Source organism: Cetorhinus maximus, chromosome 21 (genome assembly GCF_964194155.1).
Source record: "Cetorhinus maximus chromosome 21, sCetMax3.hap1.1, whole genome shotgun sequence".
NCBI classification, from domain to species: Eukaryota; Metazoa; Chordata; class Chondrichthyes; order Lamniformes; family Cetorhinidae; genus Cetorhinus; species Cetorhinus maximus.
Genome location: NC_135899.1, coordinates 49006267 through 49029486, shown reverse-complemented (window position 1 = coordinate 49029486; position 23220 = coordinate 49006267). Strand labels below are relative to the sequence as shown.

Below are 23220 nucleotides of genomic sequence, written 5' to 3'. Positions count from 1 at the left end.
CCCTTCGCCCTTCCAGATGGATTTAAAAGATCCCATGACATTATTCCAAAGAAGAGTAGGGGAGTTCTCCCCAGAGTATAAGCCAATCTCAATCCTGTGACAAGCATCACTAAGACAAATCATCTAGTCATTTAATTCATTGCTGCTTATGGGAGATTGCCATGTATAAATCGGCTGTCGTGTGTCCTATATTACAATAGTGACTGCATTTCAAATATACTTAATTGGCTGAAAAGTGCTTCCTGAAGTCCTGATGCCATGTAATGTGCTGTGTAAAAGCAAGACTTTCCTTTTTACTGCGCATTGAATTAACCAAGGACCCTTAGAAGAGTTTTGCAACTCCCCATGGCTTAGAACAATTTGACTAGAGGTACCCTTTGCATCTGGTACTCGGAAAAACCTCGATTCAATTCATCTACAACCGCTTCTCAAAAATATTATCTGCCATTCACTCCAGTCACAGAAACTCTTTTAAAAGTACAGCTTGAGGATTGGTTGCTCTAGTTGGGAAAACTGTGCAGAAGTCAACTTACAGTGAGAGGAGATGAAATGCAAACAGAGTATTCTCAAATGTTATTAAAGAGCTCAAATCTCAACTAATCTCAGCCCTTTAAACCTTTCAATTCATTTATATAAAATTAAATAGGGTTCATCCTCTTAAAGTTAATGAAACCCAAAAGCAGTAGCACAAAAAAATGGGACAATCGCCTACGATCTTGAAGTTTTTGATTATTTGCTTTGATTGTCAAATCGCTTTCTTGAAAGAAGAATCCATTAATTTATACCATTCCTGCAGGAATCTTAGGCTGTTTTGAATGACACCTTGTTGTGTTTTTGGGTTTGTGCAATGATTTGCAGTTTTTGTGTTAGCTACTCTATTTCTGGGTGAATGCTTACTCCCGTAAGTGAATCCTGCCTCCTCTAAGATCCACAGTGCCCTATTTTATAAACCAAGGCTCAGTTGATGGCACTCTCAGCTCTGAGCTAGAAGATGCTGGGTTCAAGCGGCCTCCAGAAAATTGAGCGTGAAGTTTTTGGCTGACACTGAGGGAGTGGTGCACTGCTGAATGTGTTGTCTTTTGGAAGAGAAGGTAAATCAAGGCCCCGTCTTCACTCTCAGGTGGACGTAAAAGACCCTGTGACACTATTTCAAAGGAGAGCTAGGGACTTCTACCCAGTGTCCTCACCAGTATTTATCTCTTTACCAACATCTATAAAAACAACAGAAAATCTGGCCATTATCATAATGTTGCTGCAGGATAAAGCACTTTGCAATGTCCTGATGCCAGGAAAGGCCTGTTGAGGCTGAATAATAGAGTGGGGGTTGGGGGGAGGGGGGTGGTGGTGGGGGGGATGAAGTGAGGAGGGGGGGGATGTGATCCCGTGATCAGCTAAGGGCAGCCAAACATTTTTTGGAGTGGGCAGCATATTATCAGGGCCAATTGGCTTGATAACAACTTGACCCTTAGTTGTTCATTTAAGTAAGGTGAATGATTTCAGCACCCGCCCGCCCACTGTATTATGGGGTAAGCGAAGAGATGGTGAAATGGGCGAGCACCCATTTTTCGTAACCTCCCCCGCACCCCGCAGGAAACACACCTGCCAGGGGCACATAAGCGTCAATCCTTAGTCTTTTGTTATGATGTGGCAGATGATGTTTGCCGGGTGGACTAAATCCACAAGGGAAACTTGGTGACGCTACCACGATGGTTTGGCGATTTGTATTTATTACGAGAAGACATGTGCCACTGAATTCAGAAGTAATGGGTCCACCAAGACATTTGGAAATTTTTAAAAATTAAATTAAAATACTTGTTAACAAAATAGAAGATTTCAAGCACATACATAAGACTACAATTACTTACTACTATAACAAATACAAAAATTCCTAATTGACCTGACTCCCAGTTACACACCCACTTTAAGGCAACAGTCTAAAATAGATTTTAGATTTAAAACAAAATCAGCACATTAACACAATACCCACTTGACAGTGGAATTCCAATTGGGTGTTTCCAACTTCAATTACTTTACATAGCAGACTTATGCACAATGGCTAGAGGTTTCCTGAAGGCTGTTTTACACACTCCTGTTAGATCTTACATGGTCCTCTCCTCACATAGCCTTTCATTCTGCTTTATATATGTTTTTTCTCTTTAATATGTAAATTATATTGTTCTATATGTCTTTGAAACTCATAATCTAAAAACTTTCATGTTGCCAATATTGTCAGTAACCTTTGGAAAAAATAAACACACTCCTTAGCCTTGCTTATCTGGCATGTTGTAAACAGACTAACATCCCTTTGCAATCCAACAATCCCTTCCCTTATTAAAAAATGCAAACTCCCTTCACACTTTACATGCTAAGCCATCCATATTTACGCATTAGCATCTCAAGCACATTTCTACACTCAACTTCTTTTGTTGATTTCAAGCTTGCAGTCTACTTGACTTCAAACATAATTAAATCACACAGATAGAACCACCTATACTTACACCATAGACTAACTTTACAATAATCAAACAAAATTATGAAACTTGCTATACTTTTGTCACACTTTCTTTTTCTAAATGCCCAATAGCTTGTTATAGAGCACTGTGACGCAAGAATCGTAGACCCATGACTGAAATATCAAAATCCAAGCCATAAGTCCTCCTCTCTTTACACATGGTTAATTAAAGTAGCATTATATGAGACAGGGGATAATTTCAGTCAAATAACTGGTTTATTTATATAACCGGTAAATGGACAATGTGTGATTTTCATACTGAGCTCAGTCATGGGAAAGCAATAATGGTGCCACTCACTAACTGAACATTACTTCATCCTCTGAAAATATATTGATCCAGACTTTGAAAACACAGAGGAGGTTAAATTGGATAGCCTCCGAAAACTGACTCGGGGATTATGAAATGCGATTAGCCCACACCCGTTCAATGTAATGTGGGCAGCATGCCAACTTGGAGTTGCTTGCTCATTATAACGATTTCTGTATGCAGCCTGCATTACCCACACTGTTCATTGGCTACATGCATCAGCAGGAGGCCCAATATCATTAGCTTGCATTGCTTAAAACTAGCCTATACCTATACCACATTGTGATTGGTAAAGGTGCTGGGAATCGTTCTGTAATTGAATCTGACCTCAGGAAGAGAGGAGAATGGCTGAATGTGGGAAAATGTGAACACCCTGGTTTTCCAATGCTGCATTGGAGGTCTTGATTAAGGAAATGCAAAGGAGGATAGATGTTCTATATCCCCAGGAAGCATGAGGCTCACAAAATAAGAAGCCCACACTATGAAAATCATACATTTTCCACTCACCTGTGTTGTATAAACAAACTGGACTAAGTTGAAATTATCCCTTGTCTCTTAAAATATTACTTTAATTAATCATGTATAAAGACAAAAGGATTCATGGCTTGGAAGGTGGTATTTCAGTAGTAGGCCTACAATCCATACTGTTTAACAAGCTGGAGAAAGAAAGAAAGACTAACATTTATATTGTACATTTCCTGGCATCGGATAGCCATGAGAATCAATGCCAGGAGTTTAGTCCCCAAGACCTGGATGCAGTGCCACAAGAAGTTTAATGAGCTCACTCAAATGGTTAAGGTCAGTAAATGCATGTGCAAATTCCAGATCCTGTCAACTGCACCAATATTCTCACACATTGCTCCATTCACCCCCATGAATCAGTGATCAAGAATCTGTATCAGTAATTCACATTCATATGCTTCACCCCACACTCATACTTAGCACTGTTGCAAGCCTCACAACCACATCTCACAGCTTGCACACACTGCTAGTTATTCAACCATGACAGCCACATCACTCAAACTCACTGCACCAGGCACACACACTCACACGCTTCCCTCCCCCTCGTTGGACAAGGTGGCACACAACCAAAGGTAGCAGCAACTAACCAGAGGAGGCCAGTGGCATCTGCATGTTTTAACCCATGGGGAGATGGTGCTGGCCATCATGGGAAGGACCACTGTTGAGGCCATGGCCACTGACGGGGCTGAAGCTATTGAAGATGCTGGTATCCTCAAACCTGATCCTCATTCTCACAGTCTGCTTCTCTATCATTCTTAACTCTTCTGACTTACAAACTGCAGATGATGTAATCATGCACTTCTTACTGTCTGCTCCCACCTCACCAAAACCCAACCCTTGTCCCTTTTCCATTTCAAGATGCAAGAACCCAAGAACTACAGCCTGCCCGGGCAGTGGAGGAAGCAGAAAGACAGCGATGATGAAGAAACACCATCATTTAATTCCAGCCAGCAGCTCAAATACTCACAATGCATATATTTAAGGCAATAGCAAAGAGGTGGGATCTGCACGTGGCAAGACACCTGACTGAGGTTTGCTGTAGTCAGGGAAAAAAGAAAAAGAAAAAAGACAGATTTGTATCTTTATAGCGCCATTCACAACCACCAGGCCTCTCAAAGCACTTTACAGCCAATGAAAACCTATGAAGTGTTGTCACTGTTATAATGTAGGAAATACAACAGCCAACTTGCACACAGCAAGGTCCCACAAACAGGAATGTGATAATGATTGATTGAGGGATACATGTTGGCCAGCACACCGGAGATAAATCTCCTGCTCTTCTTTGAAATAATGGGATCTTCCAAGCAGATGTGGCCTCGGTTTAATATCCCATCTGAAAGAAAGTGCCTCTGACAATGCAGCACTCCCCCAGTAGTGCACTGGAGTGTTAGCTTTGAATTGGCAGGGGGAAAGGATAGCACAGGCACCTGCTCACTGGAGGGTGAGGTGCACATGAGTTCTGCTGCAGAGGACTCAGGTGAAAGCTTTGATGGGCCAGGCTACAGAAAAAGGCTAATGAGTGTATACATCAAAATACTCAGTGTATTGGGAAGACTGCCAGAAAACTTGCTTTGAATGTTAAGCAACGTGGAAGAGGTTGGCATCAATTGGGTCAGGGCTTTGCACAAAGCTTGCAGCTCATCCTTTTCAGCACAGGGCTGCCGGCCAACTCTAACAACACACAAGTATGATGCAGCATCTGAAGGCCACTGTCTCAACTTCCATTACGGCTCAAGCAACAGCTACCCGGTGTCTGACTGCTGCAGTGGAAGCTCAGACTGCTGCCAACATAGCTCCAGATATTAGTGTTCAAGAGGGCTTCCAGGCTGTCAAAGCAGTGCAGCAGCCTGTCCTCCAACAGATTATTAGGATGGCTCAGTTACTGCCCCATGGGAGTGGTGGTGATTCCATGAAGCATGAGCCTGCTCTGTTCTCTCAGGTTGACAGCATTTGTGCTTGCACCCCTGGCACTCCGCCATCGCGCTGCTGTTGCCTGACCGATAGCCAGCCCAAGCTGCTGTTGTCCATGCTGAGACAGTGCCATCGGAGGCCAGCCGTTCCCGGCCAGAGCTGCCTGGGGGTTGTCCTCCAAGTCCATCTGCAATCTCCTCCTCTGAAAGTCACCAGCCATGCTGCAGCACTTGGGTAGCACAGTGTAGAAGCACGGAGACAGGCAAAGACACACAGGCACTAAGCAAATGTACAAATGTGTTTGTAGTTTTGTATGCAATATGGCATGGTTTCATTTATAAATTTGCATTGCCATGTGGATTTTGTGTTGCATTCTGGGCAAAGGAGACCAGGGAAGGTAAGGAGGGTGGTTCTATTTTTTTAAATTAATTCATGAGATGTGGGCGTTGCTGGCTGGGCCAGCATTTATTGCCCATTCGTAATTGCCCTTGAGATGGTGGTGGTGAGTTGCCTTCTTGAACCGCTGCAGTCCCTGTGGTGTAGGTGCACCCACAGTGCTGTTAGGGAGGAAGTTCCAGGATTTTGACCTGGTCTGTATGTGAATAACTAACTTACGTCCGATACCAGTAGCCTCAGCCCCAATACCCTGTTTACCATCCAAGCATGTGTGCTGAAACCCACTGAGTGATGAACTATCCCTGGCTAATTTCTCCATCTTGACAGCACGTGAGTGACTCAAATCATTCTAGGAACGTCGCATACTTCTTCTGTGCAGCTTCATCAGTATACAGCATATCATAGATAGTCTGTACTATACACGTCTTACCCAAAGTACATACTATATATGTTATATAAGTTTACTTCTTCTCCTTGAGTTCCCTGTCCATTGACAGCTCCGAAGCGCAGTACCGCGAACTCCACCACAGGTAGGGCAAGGAGGCAGGTCCTGAATCCACCCCAGCCAGTTCAGGGATCAAATCCCGTGTTGTTGTCCCCAATCTGATCCAGACTGGCAGGGCCAACTGAGCCACACCCACTCCCTCCCAAGGAATCCGAGTTGCTGTGGCAACATACGCTTTTACATGCATACTGTAGCCTGGAGCTATGGATGGCAATGGTAGAGGTTTGAATTTCTTTCCATCATATGGCTGACTATAAAACTCTCCCACTTTTACCGCCTGCCATTGGCGTGTGTTGGTTTGACACTCAATCTGTTTGGCAACATAATAAATGCACCTGCCTTAGAATTGGACTTGAACACAGCTTCTGGCTCCGAGGCAGGGACACTACCACTGCACCACAAGACCTCCTTTTAAGTTTATAAGCTCACTATACAATACAGATTACACATGGAGTTGCCTCTAGTCCTCAGATAGTGCATTGGATGGATGGGTAACATTCTTTGCTCTTTCTAACCGACTCTCAGGAAGGTACTGTTCTACTCGCTGCACTTTCCGGGAATCCTGGTGTTCTCACTGCCGCTTAAGATACTATCACACTAATTAGCACTTGGGAGGGGAGACAGGTTGAGGCTGGAGGACTGACATTCACTCCAAGTTTAGTTCTACACCTTCCCTGAGCAGGTACAAAATCTGACATACACCGTTGGACCACACACGAGTTATTCACTTCAAGGTGTCAGGGGATATGTCGAGGGGAACTTTGTCCTCTGCCAGCGTAAGGTGCCCACGATCACCCAATTTGTGCCACAGGATGGCGGGTTTGCATCACATCATCAGGAGTTTCCTCTTGTGTCATAAACATCATTAACCCCCAGGAATAGTCACCCTGACCACGGCACCTACTGTCATTACTTTGTCAAATCCAAACTGGCCCTGAGACACAGGTGTTTCAGGGTTTTTTTGACTATTTTATCCAGTTCATTTAAGAATTGTGTTTGAAGGGAAAGCGCATTGAAATAAGTTAATAAAAGGCAATGTCACAAAAGGTGGTTAAAATATTAATGGGCTAGACTTTGACATTGTTTCCTCCAAAGACTGTAAATGATAAGCAATTTGCTCACCTGCCTTGGCAGTCAACACTATACATCTCACTTCTATTGTGTTGGCAATCCCCATCCTGGAAGTTTGGCAAGGATGGTCTGGCAGATCTGATATTCTCTCTAATGAACAACACTAGTAAGAATGTTAATTTCTATTGGCCAATAAAAGGGAAGCTTCAGAAAGGTCTGTCAGAAGCTGACCACCCCATACTGCTTCTTGCAGGAATACTGAGCTTCACCTGGGTCTTCCTCTTGGGCCTCAGCTTGTTGCTGCCCATTTCCCTGGATCTGACTCTGATGTGCAGCACAACTCATATTGCTACCAGCTGTCACAGTCGTACTATAGAACTTCCTTCGTATGTCTCAATATTAGAGGCATTGCTTGTTCCCGGAGGGTATTTTTGGGGAAACGCCCACTAAAATGCCAATATATCAAACTAGCAGAGACTCACTAAACGTTTGCATTCAAATTAATATCTTTATTTTTAACAGCACTTTTTTGAATAAAGGCTTTCTAGTTATCCTTTCAGCAAACACTTTAACAAAACTTCTCACTCTGGAAAAATCTACATATAACAGTCAATGTGTAAAAACAGGCCTAGGAATATAAATACAAATGTTGTCAACAGACTGGCCTTGTGATTGGTTTCTAGTCCTAGAATATGAAAGTCTAATCGGCAACAGTTTTCTCCAGAGTCGAAAAGACAGGTTTACACCTGATGAGCTCAGCATTCTCTCTCTTCAGGTACCATGCCCTAAAGGATGTTGATGGCCATGGATTTCTGCGTTTGGTCCATGATTACGCTTGGCAAGGTATTACATTGTTTGTCATTGCCTTCTGCCATATATGTATCAGAAGAATTTACAAGTTGATAATCAACCTGTTTTGGCCATGTTACAAACACACCTTCCTTGGCCATCAAGTCCTGGGGTGGAACTGGGATGGGGGCTTGTGGCTCTGAGGTAGAGATGCTACCCACTGCACCACAAGACCTTCTGGGTTTGAAAATTAAAGAAATAATTACAATAAAGTGTAAAAAGCGGGAATTCTTCAAGTCTAAAGAGCAGGGATACTAGAGTAATTAATTAATTAAAATACGATAGTGATGGCAGGACAGATAATGTGTTGCTGCTGCAGCATACGGGAGCTGCTGGACACCAAGGTAATCCAGAGCAAACACATCTGTAGTAAATGTTTGCAGCTCGAGGAACTTCTGATCCGAGTTAAGGAGCTGGAGTCGGAGCTGCAGACATTGTGCCACATCAGGGAGGGGGAAAGTTACCTGGACACTTTGCTTCAGGAGGCGGTCACATCTTTCAGATTAGGTCATTCAAATTTGGTCTGTGATCAGTGACTGGAGGGTGTGACTGCAGGTGAGGCAGGTATGGGGACACAGGGGGTAGTGTTCAAGGAGCCTCGGCCCCTGCAACTGTCCAACAGTTACGAGGTTCTTGTAAGCTGTGTGGACAAGAGCAGGGACTGCAGGGAGGATGAGTGAACTGACCAGGGCACTGTGTAACAGGGAGCCGTTCAAGTGGGGGAGGAAATGGAAATGTAGTAGTGGTAGGGGACAGCATAATTAGGGGGATAGATACTGTTCTCTGAAGCTGTGAGTGTGAATCCCGAAGGTTGTGTTGCCTGTCCGGTGCCAGGTTAAGGACATCTCTTCAGGGCTGGAGAGGAACTTGGAGTGGGAGGGGAGGGATCCAGTTGTTGTCGTCTACGTTAGTACCAACGACACTGATAGGACTAGAAAGGAGGTTCTGCTGAAAGAATTTGAACAGTTAGGTGCTAAATTATAAAACAGAACCTCTAAGGTAAGAATCTCGGGATTACTACCTGAGCCACGAGCGAACTGGCATTGGGTAAATAAAGTCAAGGAGTTAGATGCATGGCTCCCAGATTGGTGTGGTAGGAGTGGGTTCCAGTTCTTGGGGCACTGGCATCAATACTGGAGTAGAAGGAAGCTGTTCCAGTGAAATGGGCTTCACTTGAACCATGCTGGGACCAGTGTCCTGGCAAATCGAATAACTAGGGCTGTATAAAAGGCTTTAAACTAAATAGACGGGGGCAGGGGGGAGGGTTCTGAAGAGGGCATACATAGGCTTACAAAGCAAAAGGATATGGCATCATTGTAGGGCAGCTATTTAGGTAATGAGTGTGACAGGAAGGGACAGAGTGCACAAACATAAAAAAAAGCAGCAGCAAATAGGGTAAAAAGGGGGAAAAAATGGTAAAAAGGCAAAATTAATGGCTCTTTACTTAAATGCACGTAGTATTCAGAACAAAATAAATGAATTAACAGCACAAATAGAGGTTAATGAGTGTAATCTTAGAGCCAAAATGGAGACATGGTTACAAGGAGATCAAAGCTGGGAACTAAATATTCAGGGGTGTGTGACTTTTCAAAAGGACAGGCAGGAAGGAAAGGGTGGTGGGGTAGCTTTGTTAGTACAAGGTAGAATAAGTACAATAGCAAGAAACTATCTTGGATTAGAAGGTGTAGAATCCATATGGGTGGTGGTAAGAAATAACAACGGGAAGAAGACACTGGTGGGAGTAGTCTATAGGCCCCCTAGCAGTAGCTATACTGTAGGACAGGGAATAAATCAGGAGATAATGAGGGCATGTAACAAAGGCAGTACATTAATCATGGGTGACTTCAATCTTTATGTAGATTGGGAAAATCAAATTGGCAGAGGTAGCCATGAGCAAGAATTCATAGAGTGTATTTGGGACAGTTTCCTAGAACAATATGTTGTGGATCCAACCAGGGATCAGGCTATTTTGGATCTATTTGGTAATATGTAATGAGGCAGGTTTAATAAATGATTTCAGAGTGAAAGATCCCCTAGGAAACATTGACCATAACATGATAGAATTTAGCATTCAGTTTGAGAGTGAGAAACTTGGGTTGGAAACAACTATCCTAAATTTAAATAAAGGTAATTACAAAGGATTGAGGGCAGAGTTGGCTGGGGTGGACTGGGAAAGGAGTTTAGCAGAAAAGACGGTTGATGAACAATGGTTGACATTTAAGGAAATAGTTCATGACTCACAACAAAGATATATCCCAGTGAGGAAGAAGGATTCTAGGAAGGGGGTAAACCAACCATGGTTAACCAAGGAAGTTAAGGAGTGTATCAAATTGAAAGAAAAAACGTACAATGTGGGAAAGATTAGTGGTAAGCCAGAGGATTGGGAAAGTTTTAAAAACCAACAAAAGATGACCAAAAAATAATAAAGAGGGAGAAAATAAACTTTGAGGGTAAGTAGTATAAAAATGGGCAGTATGAACTTCTCTAAATATATAAAAAGAAAGAGAGAGGCCAAAGTGAACATAAGCCTCTTAGAGAAAGAGGCTGGGGAAATAATAATGGGGAACCAGGAAATGGCAAGTGAGTTGAATAAATACTTTGCATCAGTCTTCACAGTAGAAGGCACTAATAGCATACCAAAAATACTAAATAATCAAGAGGCAAAAGGGGGTAGAAAATAACTACAATAACTATCACTAGAGAAAAAGTATTAGGGAAACTAATAGAGCTAAAGGCCGATACACCCCTGGACCTGATGGATTGCACCCTAGGATATGAAAGGAAGTAGCTATAGAGATAGTGGATGCACTGGTAGTAATATTCCAAGAATCCTTAGATTCTGGGAAAGTCCCAGAGGTTTGGAAAACTGCCAATATAACACCCTTATTCAGAAAGGGAGGAAGACAAAAAACAATTAACTATAGGTCAGTTAGCTTAACATCTGTCATTGGGAAAATGTATGGAGTCTATTATTAAGGATGTAATAGCAGAGCATTTAGAAATGCAAAATATAATCAAGCAGAGTCAGCATGGCTTCATGAAGGGGAAATCATGCCTGACAAATTTATTAGAATTCTTTGAGGAGGTAACTAACAGGATAGGTAAAGAGGAACCAGTATCTGTAATATATTTGGATTTCCAAAAGGCGTTTGATAAGGTACCACACATAAAGCTACTTAATATGATAAGAGCCCATGGTGTTGGGGGTAGTATATTAGCATGGATAGAGAATTGGCTAACTAGTAGAAGACAAAGAGTTGGGATAAGGGAAGCATTTTCAGGATTGCAACCTCTAACTAATGGAGTGCCACAGGGTTCACTGCTGGGGCCACAATTATTCACAATATATCTTAATGACTTAGATGAGGGAAGTGAATGTACTATCGCCAAGTTTGCGGATGACACAAAAATATGTGGGAAGTTAAGCAATGAGGGTGACACAAGGAGTCTACAGAGGAATAGAAACAGGTTAAGTGAGTGGGCAAAAACCTGCCAGATGGAATATAATGTGGGAAAATGTGAGGTTATGCACTTTGGCAGGAATAGGGGAGCTGAATATTATTTAAATGGAGAAAGACTGCAGAAAGCCGCAGCACAGAGGAATTTGGGCGTCCTCGTGCATGGATCACAAAAAGCTAACATACAAATTCAGCAGGTAATAGGGGAGGCAAATGGAATGTTAACCTTTATTTCAAAGGGAATGGAGTATAAAAATAGGGGAGTCTTGCTAAAACTATACCAGGCACTAGTTAGACCACACCTAGAATACTGTGCACAGGTTTGGTCCCCTTATCTAAGGAAAGATATACTGGCATTGGGGGCAGTCCAAAGAAGGTTCACTAGGTTGATTCCAGGTATGGAGGGATTTTCTTATGAGGAGAGGTTGAGTAGGTTGAGAGGTGACCTTATTGAAACATATAAGATTCTTAGGGGGCTTGACAGGGTAGATGCTGAGAGGTTGTTTCCCCTTGTGGGAGAGTCCTGGGCCAGAGGGCATAATCTCAGAGTAAGGGGGCACCCATTTAAAACAGAGATGAGGAGGAATTTCTTCTCTCAGAGGGTAGTGAATCTTTGGAATTCTTTACCGCAGAGGGCTGTAGAGACAGGGTCGTTAAGTATATCCAAGGCTGCAAGAGACAGATTTTTGATCAGTAAGGGAATCAAGGGATATGGGGAAAAGGCAGGAAAGTGGAGTTGAAGATTATCAGATCAGCCATGATCTCATTGAATAGTGGAGCAGACTTGATGGGCCGAATGGTCTCCTTCTGCTCCTGTGTCCTATGGTCTTATGGGCTCAATAAAATATGAGGGTGAAGCACACTATTTCCTTGAAATCTGCCTGCTGTAATGTCAGCATCTACCATCAAAAAGACAATTTCCTAACTATTAATCTTGTCCTTGTTTGGGATTCAAGTTTTGTAGCAACATTAAAACTGTCACTTCCTTAAGTCTAAGCCCATTGGAATTAGACTTGGTCGTAGCTACAGAGGGTAAACTGTCATCATCTTCTTTGTCTAAAAAATCAATGCTGATGTACATTTTTATTTCACCTGAGAGCTTTCTAAAACATTTACATTCAAATCTAGTACATCTTCATTTTTAGCACAAAGAATAGTTTCGAATAATAAGTTGTATCAAATAAATGTCCCTGTCATTTTGTCACACTTAACCAATTCCATCATCTCATCCACCCCTCTCTTGCCACCTCTCTCTTCCCACCCCTCCCTTGCCACCCCTCTCTTCCCACCTCTCCCTTGTCACCCCTCCCATGCCATCCTTCCCATGCCATCCCTTCCCTTCCATATCATCCTAACTGCATACCACTCCATTCGTCCCATGTCATGCCTATCCCACTCTTGCTATATGGACATACAAATTAGGAGCAGGAGTGGGTCATTTGGCCCCTCAAACTTGCTCTGCCATTCAGTAAGATCATGGCTGATCTGACTGTGGCCTCAATGCCACACTCCTGCCTACCCTGATAACCTTTGACTCCCTTATTACTTAAGAATCTATCTACCTCTGCCTTAAACATATTTAATGACCCTGCCTCTGCCGAAGAGAGTTCAGAACTCACGACCCTCTGAGAGAAAAATATTCTCCTCATGTCTGTCTTAAATGGGAGACCCCTTATTTTTAAGCTGTGTCCCCTAGTCCTGGTCTCTCTCCTTTCAGCAGCCACTCTGTCAAGCCCCCTCAGGAACTTATATGTTCACCATCCCTCCCATCAATCTCGTCCCTCATGGAAATAATCTCTTCAGCCAAGGTAGCTTGGTTGTTGGGCTCCCTTTACCTTTCACATCATTCTGCACCAAACACCCACCCCACTAGCACCACTCCCACCACCAACTATTGGCAGCTGCTTGTGCGTCACACCCTCCAATCCTCCGCACCCTGCACATGCCCCCACGTGATAATCAAATAAACCTCCTCCCCAATCCCCAACAGATGCACTCTTTGAATTGACCAATCAAAACAGTGGACAGCCAAAAACTGAGTATTACTATAGATTACTGCACATATTAAAACAAAGAAATCTCACCCCCATCTAAATCTTACATATTGTACATCATAGAAGCTATGCACTAGGTATTCTATATACTGTATCTCATCAACAACAGGCTAAATACTATAAAGAATGTAATATTAGTAAACTAGAACTGTGTTTTCAGAAAGATCAGCAAATGCCAGACAGGGAGCTCAAACCAACCAATGATTCTCAGTGTTCTCATGGATTCATGATATCACTCCCAGTGCTGAATTGAATTTCTGCTCTTCGAATACCTACTGAATTTTTGCTATTTACATGTAATATTAGTCAATCTCCCACTGCACGTTTCACAGTGAATCTGAGCAGTTTCTCTTACCTGTCTATTGGCTTCTTGTTGGTGCTTCTATCGCTTCTGTCACCTAATCTGCTTCCCTGTGCTCTCCAGTTTCTCTCCTTTCTCCTCTCAGTCCTCATCCATCAGCTGCGGTTCAGTTAGGAGCATTCTCCCCTCTCAGTCAGCAGAACGCATGTTTGAGTCCCATTCCAGAAACTTGTGCATATAATCTAAACTAACCCTACATTGCAGTAGTGAGGGGTGCTGCATTGTTAGAGATGTCATCTTGTGGATGAGAAGCTCAACTTCTCCTTCTAACTCCTTCTAACCTCTCATGTGGGCAAAAAAGATGCCACAGCCCTATCTTGTAGAAATGCAGCAGAATTATTCCCAGTATCCTCACCAATATTTATCTCTCAACCAACATTGCTAAAAAAACCCAACAGATTATTTAGTCATTATCGTGTTGCTGTGTGTGGAACCTTCCTGACTGCAAATTGACTGTCACGTTCCTACATTACAGCAGTGACTATACTCTAAAAATATTTCATTGGCTATAAAGCACTTTGGGATATTCTAAGGTCATGAAAGGTGCTATATAAACGCAAGACTTTCTTCTACTTTCTCGGCTGCTCACACGGGGAGGAACCCAGACAGTAACGCTGTTGGATTTCAGGTCAAGGATGTGGAGAGACGTGAAGATGTGGAGAGACACCTGGCCAAACCCAGGGGCCAGGAATATCAAAAGAAAATAAGGCAGGTGGAACTATGGCTAGATGTCAGAACCAATAGAACATCGATATTACAAGTATGTATAACGTATGACTTAAAACCAACACCCATGAATGGCAGAATAGCATGACAGATAAATAGTGACACAGAAAGTAAGCTCAGCCTGAAGGGGAAATCTCAAAGAAATCTCCTTTAACATATTTAGTAAATCCCCTATGGCATTGCTGACAAAGAGCTAACGGAGTCTTTAACAGAAATTTACAATTTCTTTTGCCTTTATTTTGTTGCCTCTCTCTCGCTGTCTCTTATTCTGCTTTTCAAACTCTCTTCTGTTCTTTTCAGTTCTACTTCTCTCCTGTGACTGTGGCCACCAGCTTTGTATTTCATCTTCTGGCCTCTCTCCAGTCTATTTTCTGACTTTCTTTTCTCTTCTCTCACTTTGGCTGAAAAGTCGGTCAATAGTGTGGGTCCTGTTGGTATAAGGTTTGCTTACAGTAAGAGGGAGAATCTGATCAGGGCAGCTTGCCAGCAAGACATGGTGGGTGTCAGGCTGTCAATGGACAAAGTGATCAGGCCAGTATCTCAGGCCAATGGCTTTGGGCAGATGACAGATTGTGAATGGGGAAAGGAATTTGGCCAGAATCACAGGTTGAACACTTTGGATCCTGCATGTTGGCACATCCAGTAAGGACTATAAGCCAGGACTGCACAAGTATGGTGAAGACAATGTAAAACAGGTGATGGACACAAAAGGAAAACATATTGTCAAATGAGCTTAAAACTAATACCTCGATGTGACACTCTAACATGTTGAAAATAGTGTGACAGTCAAATCATGGTCCAGCATATAATTTCACGATCAGTCTCTGGGTTATGTTCACGGTGCGAAGTGTAATTACAAGGAACATGCTCTTCCATCCTCAATGCAGGATATAAATAGGTTTATCAATACAATGCTGCTATCTAATGTATGCCAAGTGCCTTGTCAGCATGTAAATATCAACGTCAATCACATTAGTCATAAAGTCAATGTCACATTTGGCTGCGTCTGACCAAAGTACAAGAGTGTTTTCTGATTCAGATGTTTTTCCCTGTTTATTTCTCTACAGTCATTATTATATCGCATTACATAGAATCTGTTAGACAGTAACAAGCCATTCAGTCCAACTGGTCCATGCCCATGTTTATGCTTCATGTGAGCTTTCATCCACTCTACCTCATCTCACCCCATCTACATATCCACCTGTTTTTTACTTCGCCAGGTGTTTATCTAGCTTCTCCTTGAATTTCAATTCAAATTTAATGGTTCATTCGTATGCTCAATGTGGGTACTTTGCTTGTTCATTAAAAACCATGTACAAACAAATAATTAACAATGAGAAAGGAAAGTTACATCAGCAAGATAAAATCCTGTGTCGCCGCAGTGCAGCCAAAAATAGAGACAAAGGGAGACAGGGGATACTGAGAAAGAGGAAGGCAGACAGGAAGACAGAAAGGTAGAGAGGTGTCCCTGGTCCCCACACTCTCTCCCCTGCTCAATTACTGACTACTTGCCTCAAGTGCTCCAAATTTTCCCCCAGTCAGGGAGGAAGTGCAGGAGCGGGCGTGGGTGGGCGGGCCTCCGATTGGCGCTCTCGATTGGGGGCGCGCCGCCATTTTACGCCACAAAAGAGTGCACTAAAGTGCTGCCTCAGGGAGATTGGCGCCAAATTTAAAAACATTAACAATAGAAAAAAAATTCCCCTGACATGTCCCCTCATGTGACGCTGTCACATGAGTTGGGGCATGTCCATCACTTTCATTAACACTTTTATTAAAAATTTAAAAACCTACATGAAACCTCATCCCGCCCATGGGTGAGGTTTCATGCTTTTCCAATGCCCGCCAGGGCCCCTGGCCTGCCCGCCAACCTTAAGGTTGGACGGGCAGGTCCATTAAGTACTTTAATTACTTTGTCAATGGCCTCAATTGGCCATTAACAGGTCGGTGGGCACACAGCTGATTCTGCTGAGCCCGCGCCAACCTGAAAATTGAAATGAGGTGGGGTGACATCGGGAGTTCTGCCCGACGTTATCCGGCATCATTTTACGAGTCGGCGAGTGGGCCCCGCCCCCCCGCATGCTGACCACGAAATCCTGGTCTGTGTGATAGTGAGTTCCACATTCTCACCACTCTCTGGTTAAGAAGTGCCTCCTGAATTCAATGGATTTTTTGGTGACTATTTTATATTTATGACCCACAGTTCACCTCTCTCCCACAAGTGGAAACTGATCAAATCCTATCATAATCTTAAAGATCACTACCAATTCACCCATCAGCCTCTCTTTTCTTGAGAAAGGAGCTGCAGCCTGTTCAACCTTTCATCACGCGTCAATGCAGACTGCACCTTTACTAGTTTAATTGGTGGCTGTGCCATTGGCAACCTATTGGAATAATACAGTAGGTTTAAGAGTCAAAGAATTGATTAAGATGGGCTCTCCCCAGTGTCTCAGAGGTTAAAGCATCCTTCAGTGAGGAATTGAGCCATACAATCTTAGGAAGGTTCCTTCCCAGTCTGTGCTGTGCTAGTTAATCTCAGTCACTGGAATGCTACAAAGAACCTTAGTGTCACAGAGCTAGGAATGGGAAAATAATCAATCAGGATCCTGTGTTCAGTTGTGATCCATGACCTGCAGAAAAGTGCAGGCGGGTACACATCAGGTGTGAGTGGGATTGGGCTCGACTGACGTATTCTGTATGTTCGTTGGGACTCTTTACCAGGAGAGCAAGTTTTTGGTTCATTGGCAGCCTTCCTGTCTCTGAATCAGAAAGCTAAGGGTTCAAACTCTACACCAGACAGCCCGAGCCAATAGAAACTACAATATGTTTTCTAAATAATGGATCGGTGTCTAGTGAGGCACTCACATCTGGACAGAATGACCACTGGCTCAGTGATAATCCTCCAAGCCATGAGGGCTGGGTTTAGTCCCTGCTCCAGCCTACCCCAGCAACTGGAGACAACAGCACAGGATCCAAATACTGGGTCGAAGTTCAACGAAGGCTTCAGATACCCACCATCATAAAGGGCTGGTGGGTCTCTTCATCCTTGGTTGATCGTGGAAGACACTCTGAGGATAAAAACAGTGCAGAAGACAACAGGAAACCAGCTGACATAGATCCCTCCCCCACTCACAATCTGTTTATTCTTTCTTAGAGAGTGGTTCAAGAATCTCATTGAGTGTGAGACATGAGTTCGGGCCTGGCCTAGAGGCAGGACACAATGGGCAGAAGGACAGCTTCTTTTCTAGAGTGACTGATGTGTTCTGGAATGGTTGGAAATGTTAGTTACCTCAGCAAAAATCAACATTTTCAACATAAAGTGAATTTAGCAAATACTTTTAATTTGCTGAAAATTACTGACCATTTTTGCTAGAACCAAAGGGAGAGCTGAGTGATCTGACACATATAAAGCCCCTTCCACAATTCCAGTGCCTGTTTAGGAGCCTTGTCAGTTTATGTGTCATGCAGCACCAATTACATCTCCCACACACACTGTGCACAGGCTGCAGTTAAGGAACGTCACAGTGTTTACCAGTTGGAGAGTGCGCATTTCAAGCTGCTATGCTGAGGAAAGATTTTTGAGATAGATTCAATAACATGTTCTGAATGTCACATTTTAAAGTATCATTTGCTAAATTTATCTTTTGTGTTTATTTCTCTTGCAACTACACATTACACAGCAGACCCAGCACAGCACACCCAGTACACCCACACAGCACACCCACCCAGTATACCCACCCAATACACCCACCCAGCACACCCACCCAGTATACCCACCCAATACACCCACCCAGCACACCCACCCAGTATACCCACCCAATACACCCACCCAGCACACCACCCAGTATACCCAGCACACCCACCCAGTATACCCACCCAGTATACCCACCCAGTACACCCAGCACACCACCCAGTGCACCCACCCTGTACACCCACCCAGTTTACCCAGCACACCACCCAGTACACCCACCCTGTACACCCACCCAGTATACCCAGCACACCCACCCAGTACACCCACCCAGTACACCCACCCAGTATACCCACCCAGTATACCCACCCAGTACACCCAGCACACCCACCCAGTACACCCACCCAGTACACCCACCCAGTACACCCACCCAGTATACCCACCCAGTACACCCAGCACACCCACCCAGTACACCCACCCAGTACACCCACCCTGTACACCCACCCAGTATACCCAGCACACCCACCCAGTACACCCACCCAGTACACCCACCCAGTACACCCACCCAGTACACCCAGCACACCCACCCAGTACACCCACCCAGTACACCCACCCAGTACACCCACCCAGTACACCCACCCAGTACATCCAGCACACCCACCCAGTACACCCAGCACACCCACCCAGTACACCCACCCAGTACACCCAGCACACCCACCCAGTACACCCAGCACACCCACCCAGTACACCCAGCACACCCACCCAGTACACCCAGCACACCCACCCAGTACACCCACCCAGTACACCCAGCACACCCACCCAGTACACCCAGCACACCCACCCAGTACACCCACCCAGTACACCCAGCACACCCACCCAGTATACCCACTCAGTACACCCAGCACACCCACCCAGTATACCCACCCAGTACACCCAGCGCACCACCCAGTACACCCAGTACACCCAGCACACCCACCCAGTATACCCACCCAGTACACCCAGCACACCACCCAGTACACCCAGTACACCCAGCACACCCACCCAGTATACCCACCCTGTACAACCAGCACACTACCCAGTATACCCACCCTGTACAACCAGCACACTACCCAGTATACCCACCCTGTACAACCAGCACACCCACCCAGCACACCCACCCAGTACACCCACCCAGTACACCCAGCACACCACCCAGTACACCCACCCAGTACAGCCAGCACACCTACCCATTACACCCACCCAGTACACCTGTCCAGCACACCCACCCAGTACACCCACCCAGCACACCTACCCAGTACACCCACCCAGTACACCCAGCACACCTACCCATTACACCCACCCAGTACACCTGTCCAGCACACCCACCCAGTACACCCACCCACTACACCCACCCAGCACACCCACCCAGTACACCCAGCCTTATACATGTTATGTACCAGAGGAAGTATTAAAACTGATAGCCTTATACTGAGGGCCATGTGTAGCAGTCGAGTTATTTTTTTCCTCCCTGACCTACAGGTATGACTCTTGCTGAGATAGTTTCTCTGGCACCCCCAGCTTGCCAAGTGACAGTGCCTTTGTGCAATTCTGGACACTGTGAGCTGCCGGGTAATTTGATGCTAGGGGCCCTCAAACCTCAGAATGTCCCAAAGTGCTTTACAGCTAGTGAGGTAATTTTGAATTGCACTGCTATGATGTAGGACACTCAGTAGCCCATTGCAAACAACGAGTTCCCACAAACAGCAATGTGATAATTATCAAATATTCTGGTTCAGTGATATCAGTTAAGGGATAAATATCAGGCAGAACAGTGGGAAGAAGTCTCCTGTTCTGCAAGGTAATGCTGGGGGAGTGTTTGCATCCAGTTGAGAGGCCCGACAGGGCATCAGTTTAACGCTTCATCTGAAAGTTGCCACCTCTACAATGTGCAGCACTCCCTCAGTACTGCACTGGAGGGCTTTGTGCTCAAGACTCTGGTGAGCACTTGAACCACAACCTTTGGCTTTGGTGAGACCTCACCTGGAACACTGTGTGCAATTTTGGTCTCCATATTTAAGGAAGGATATACTTGCATCGGAAGCGGTACAATTTAAAAGAATTAAAATATTCAAGATTCTGAAGGGGCTTGACAGGGCAGACACCGAGAGGCTGTTTCCCCTGACTGGGGAATCGAGAACACGGGGGCACAGTCTCAGGATAAGGGGGAGATCATTTAGGACCGAGATGAGCAGAAATTTCTTCACTCAAAAGGTTGTGAATCTTTGGAATTCTCGACCCCAGAGGATGTGGATGCTCCATCATTGAACACATTTAAGGCCGGGATAGATAGATTTTTGGTCTCTCAGGGAATCAAGAGATATGAGGGCAAAAAGTGGAGCTGAGATAGAACATGATCGTACTGAATGGGAGTGTAGGCCTGACAGGCCGGATGGTCTACTCCTGCTCCTATTCCCTATGTTCATATGTTATGTTCCTATGTTGTGAGTCAGCGATGGGAGTTCTACTAACTGATCCACAGTTAAGAGATCCTAACCAATAGATCCTTGACCATCCCGCACATTCTGGTCTTGGATAGCCACCACCGGTTATGAACCCTGGTAGATTTTTAAGCTTCTAAGCCAAGTGCACCAGACTTAAACTTTGACAACCTGAGCTACCACTGGTCAGCTGAGGGCAGAAGTTACTCTAACATCTCTCAACTCACAACCACCATAAATGCAGAAAGCCTTACATGGGAGACCTTCTCGAAAAGCTTCCTGATAAACAAACCTGGCCTCACATCAGGAGAGTATGGGGATGTTGCACTCGAACTGTAAGGATATGAAACGTATATTTGTATCTCGCTTGGGTGATTTGAGCTCTCGCAGTTGGACAGTACTCACCACTCAGCCTCCTTAGTGCTGCATCTCTGTACCTCTCCTCCTCCTCACTGATTGTAAACAGGGCCCGCAGACTCGGGGTCGACAAGCAATGCCGGACCGATGCCCTTTTCAGCTTCTTCCCTTGTCTGGTTGCTCCCGTTCCGAGCTGCTGCATGTCAGCGGGCTAAACTGGCAGGGTGCACGCTGCTCAGCGCATCTGATCCAATCTTTGCACAGGTTCAGCGGAGAAGCAAAGAATTCATTGCAAAGCAAAAAAATAAAATAAAATGAGTTGACATTAAGCGGCCCCGTCGGTTACACAGGGACGGAGCAAAGCCTTTCCCAGTGTGTGTTGCAGAGACGTCAGTGCTGCTGCTCTTTAAAAATTCAGCCTGTTCAGCCCCGGATCAAGCACTCTCCCGTCCTCCCTGCTTTCCCACACTCAGGCAGCAAATACACTTCACACCTTAACGCACAGAGTGAGCAAGGTTCCTGCACAGGTTTCCCTGGCAACGGTGGCACAAACAACAGGTTTGAGCGGATCTCTCGCTGTCCCTGAAATATTCCTCCTTTAATTGGGTCTCTCTGCCTTCCTCAGAATCACACTGTCATGTGGCTTTGGCGCACTTCATGCTGAATTGCCCCTTTGTTGAGTAGGGTGACATGGTTCAGTGGGTGTAGGGTGACAGGGTGGGTGCTGTTCTGAATGATTCCCCAATCAGAGGGGAGTGCGGCTAGTTAAAAGTTCAAATGGGTTAAAAGCCTCCTTCCCACTGATGCCCCTTAAACCCACGCCCCCAAGGGTCCGCCGCCGCCGCCTTCACAAGGGCAGCTAGGGGCGGGCAATAAACAGCAGGCTTTGCCAGCAACATCAGTGTCCTGAGATCAAATCATTAAAAATAAACCCTGCCCTGTGTTGTGCAATCCATTCTTATCACCCCTGTAAGAGAGATGGCCAGTTGGTGAACTGTTTATTTTCCCCTCTATCTATGAACTTGTCCCCACAGACAGTTAAGTTAAAACTGCCCCAATGCAGGGTCCTCACAACCATGAGAGCGCCAAGTCCAGGTTGGATTTGAACTCACGCCGAGAACACTCTCAGCAAAACACTTCTCTTCCTCCTCCTCAACTTGTGCCATCAAACTGTTCCGCACCACGGAGGCGGTGTAACAAAGTCACAGGAGCTGAAATATTCTGTGCAGAGAAGGGAAGGGAGCTGCAATCAGCTTAACAAAAGACAAGACTGAAGCCTGAGACTAGGCAATGGTATCCGGGAGGACATCAAATATTCAGCAGCAATGAGGGGGGAAAAAAAGATTGGGGGAAGGGGAATGTCACGAGTAAGAGGATCTGACAGCGATCAAAAGAGATTATTGAAGCTCAGAGAGCATGGTCAGGGTGGAGAGGGGAATTTGTGCTCGGGAAAAGTGGATTGTGAACGGAAGAAAATAAATGACAATAATTGGCGAGTGTAATGAAGCGAGACTGAAAGAAATCTAATCAGACTCGGGGTAGGTGCTGTTCGTGGGCAACTGTAAGTCTCCGGAAATTAAGTCAAACAATGGCAGGGATGCTAAGTCCACAGCACCTCGGGTGACTCAGCTGTACGGTATGGATAGGAGGACGATTGGACAAGCAGCAGTAATAGGCGATTCTATATAGTTAGAGGAACAGACAGGTGTTTCTGCGGTCGCAGATGTGACTCCGGGAAGGCATGTTGTCTCCCTGGGGATCTATGCATGGAGACAGGGGCATGGTATTAAATAAGTACTTTGCATGTGTCTTTATCCAGGAACAAGATGCTGCCAAAGCCATAGTGAAAGAGGAGTCAGTTAAGATACCAGGTGAGGTAAAACCTGATAAAGTGGAGGTATTAGAAAGGATGCCTGGATTTAAAGTTTATAAGTCACCAGCATTAGATGAGATGCATCCAAGGATATTGAGGGAATTGAGGGTGGAAGCACTGGCCATAATCTTTCAATTCTGCTTAGATATGGGGTGT

At 44.8% G+C, this 23220-nt stretch overlaps 1 protein-coding gene across 2 annotated transcripts in view; it reads right to left on the bottom strand.

Annotated features, from left to right (window-relative positions):
- Nucleotides 1-21993, bottom strand: part of map7d1a (MAP7 domain containing 1a) — a 245899-nt gene extending 223906 nt beyond the window's left edge. For both annotated transcript variants that reach the window (XM_078566934.1, XM_078566936.1), the window contains exon 1: nucleotides 21240-21993. In XM_078566934.1, coding sequence (XP_078423060.1) covers nucleotides 21240-21393 — 154 coding nt within the window. In that variant the 5' untranslated portion in view covers nucleotides 21394-21993. The remainder of the gene's footprint in view (nucleotides 1-21239) is intronic.
- Nucleotides 21994-23220: the final 1227 nt, after the last annotated feature.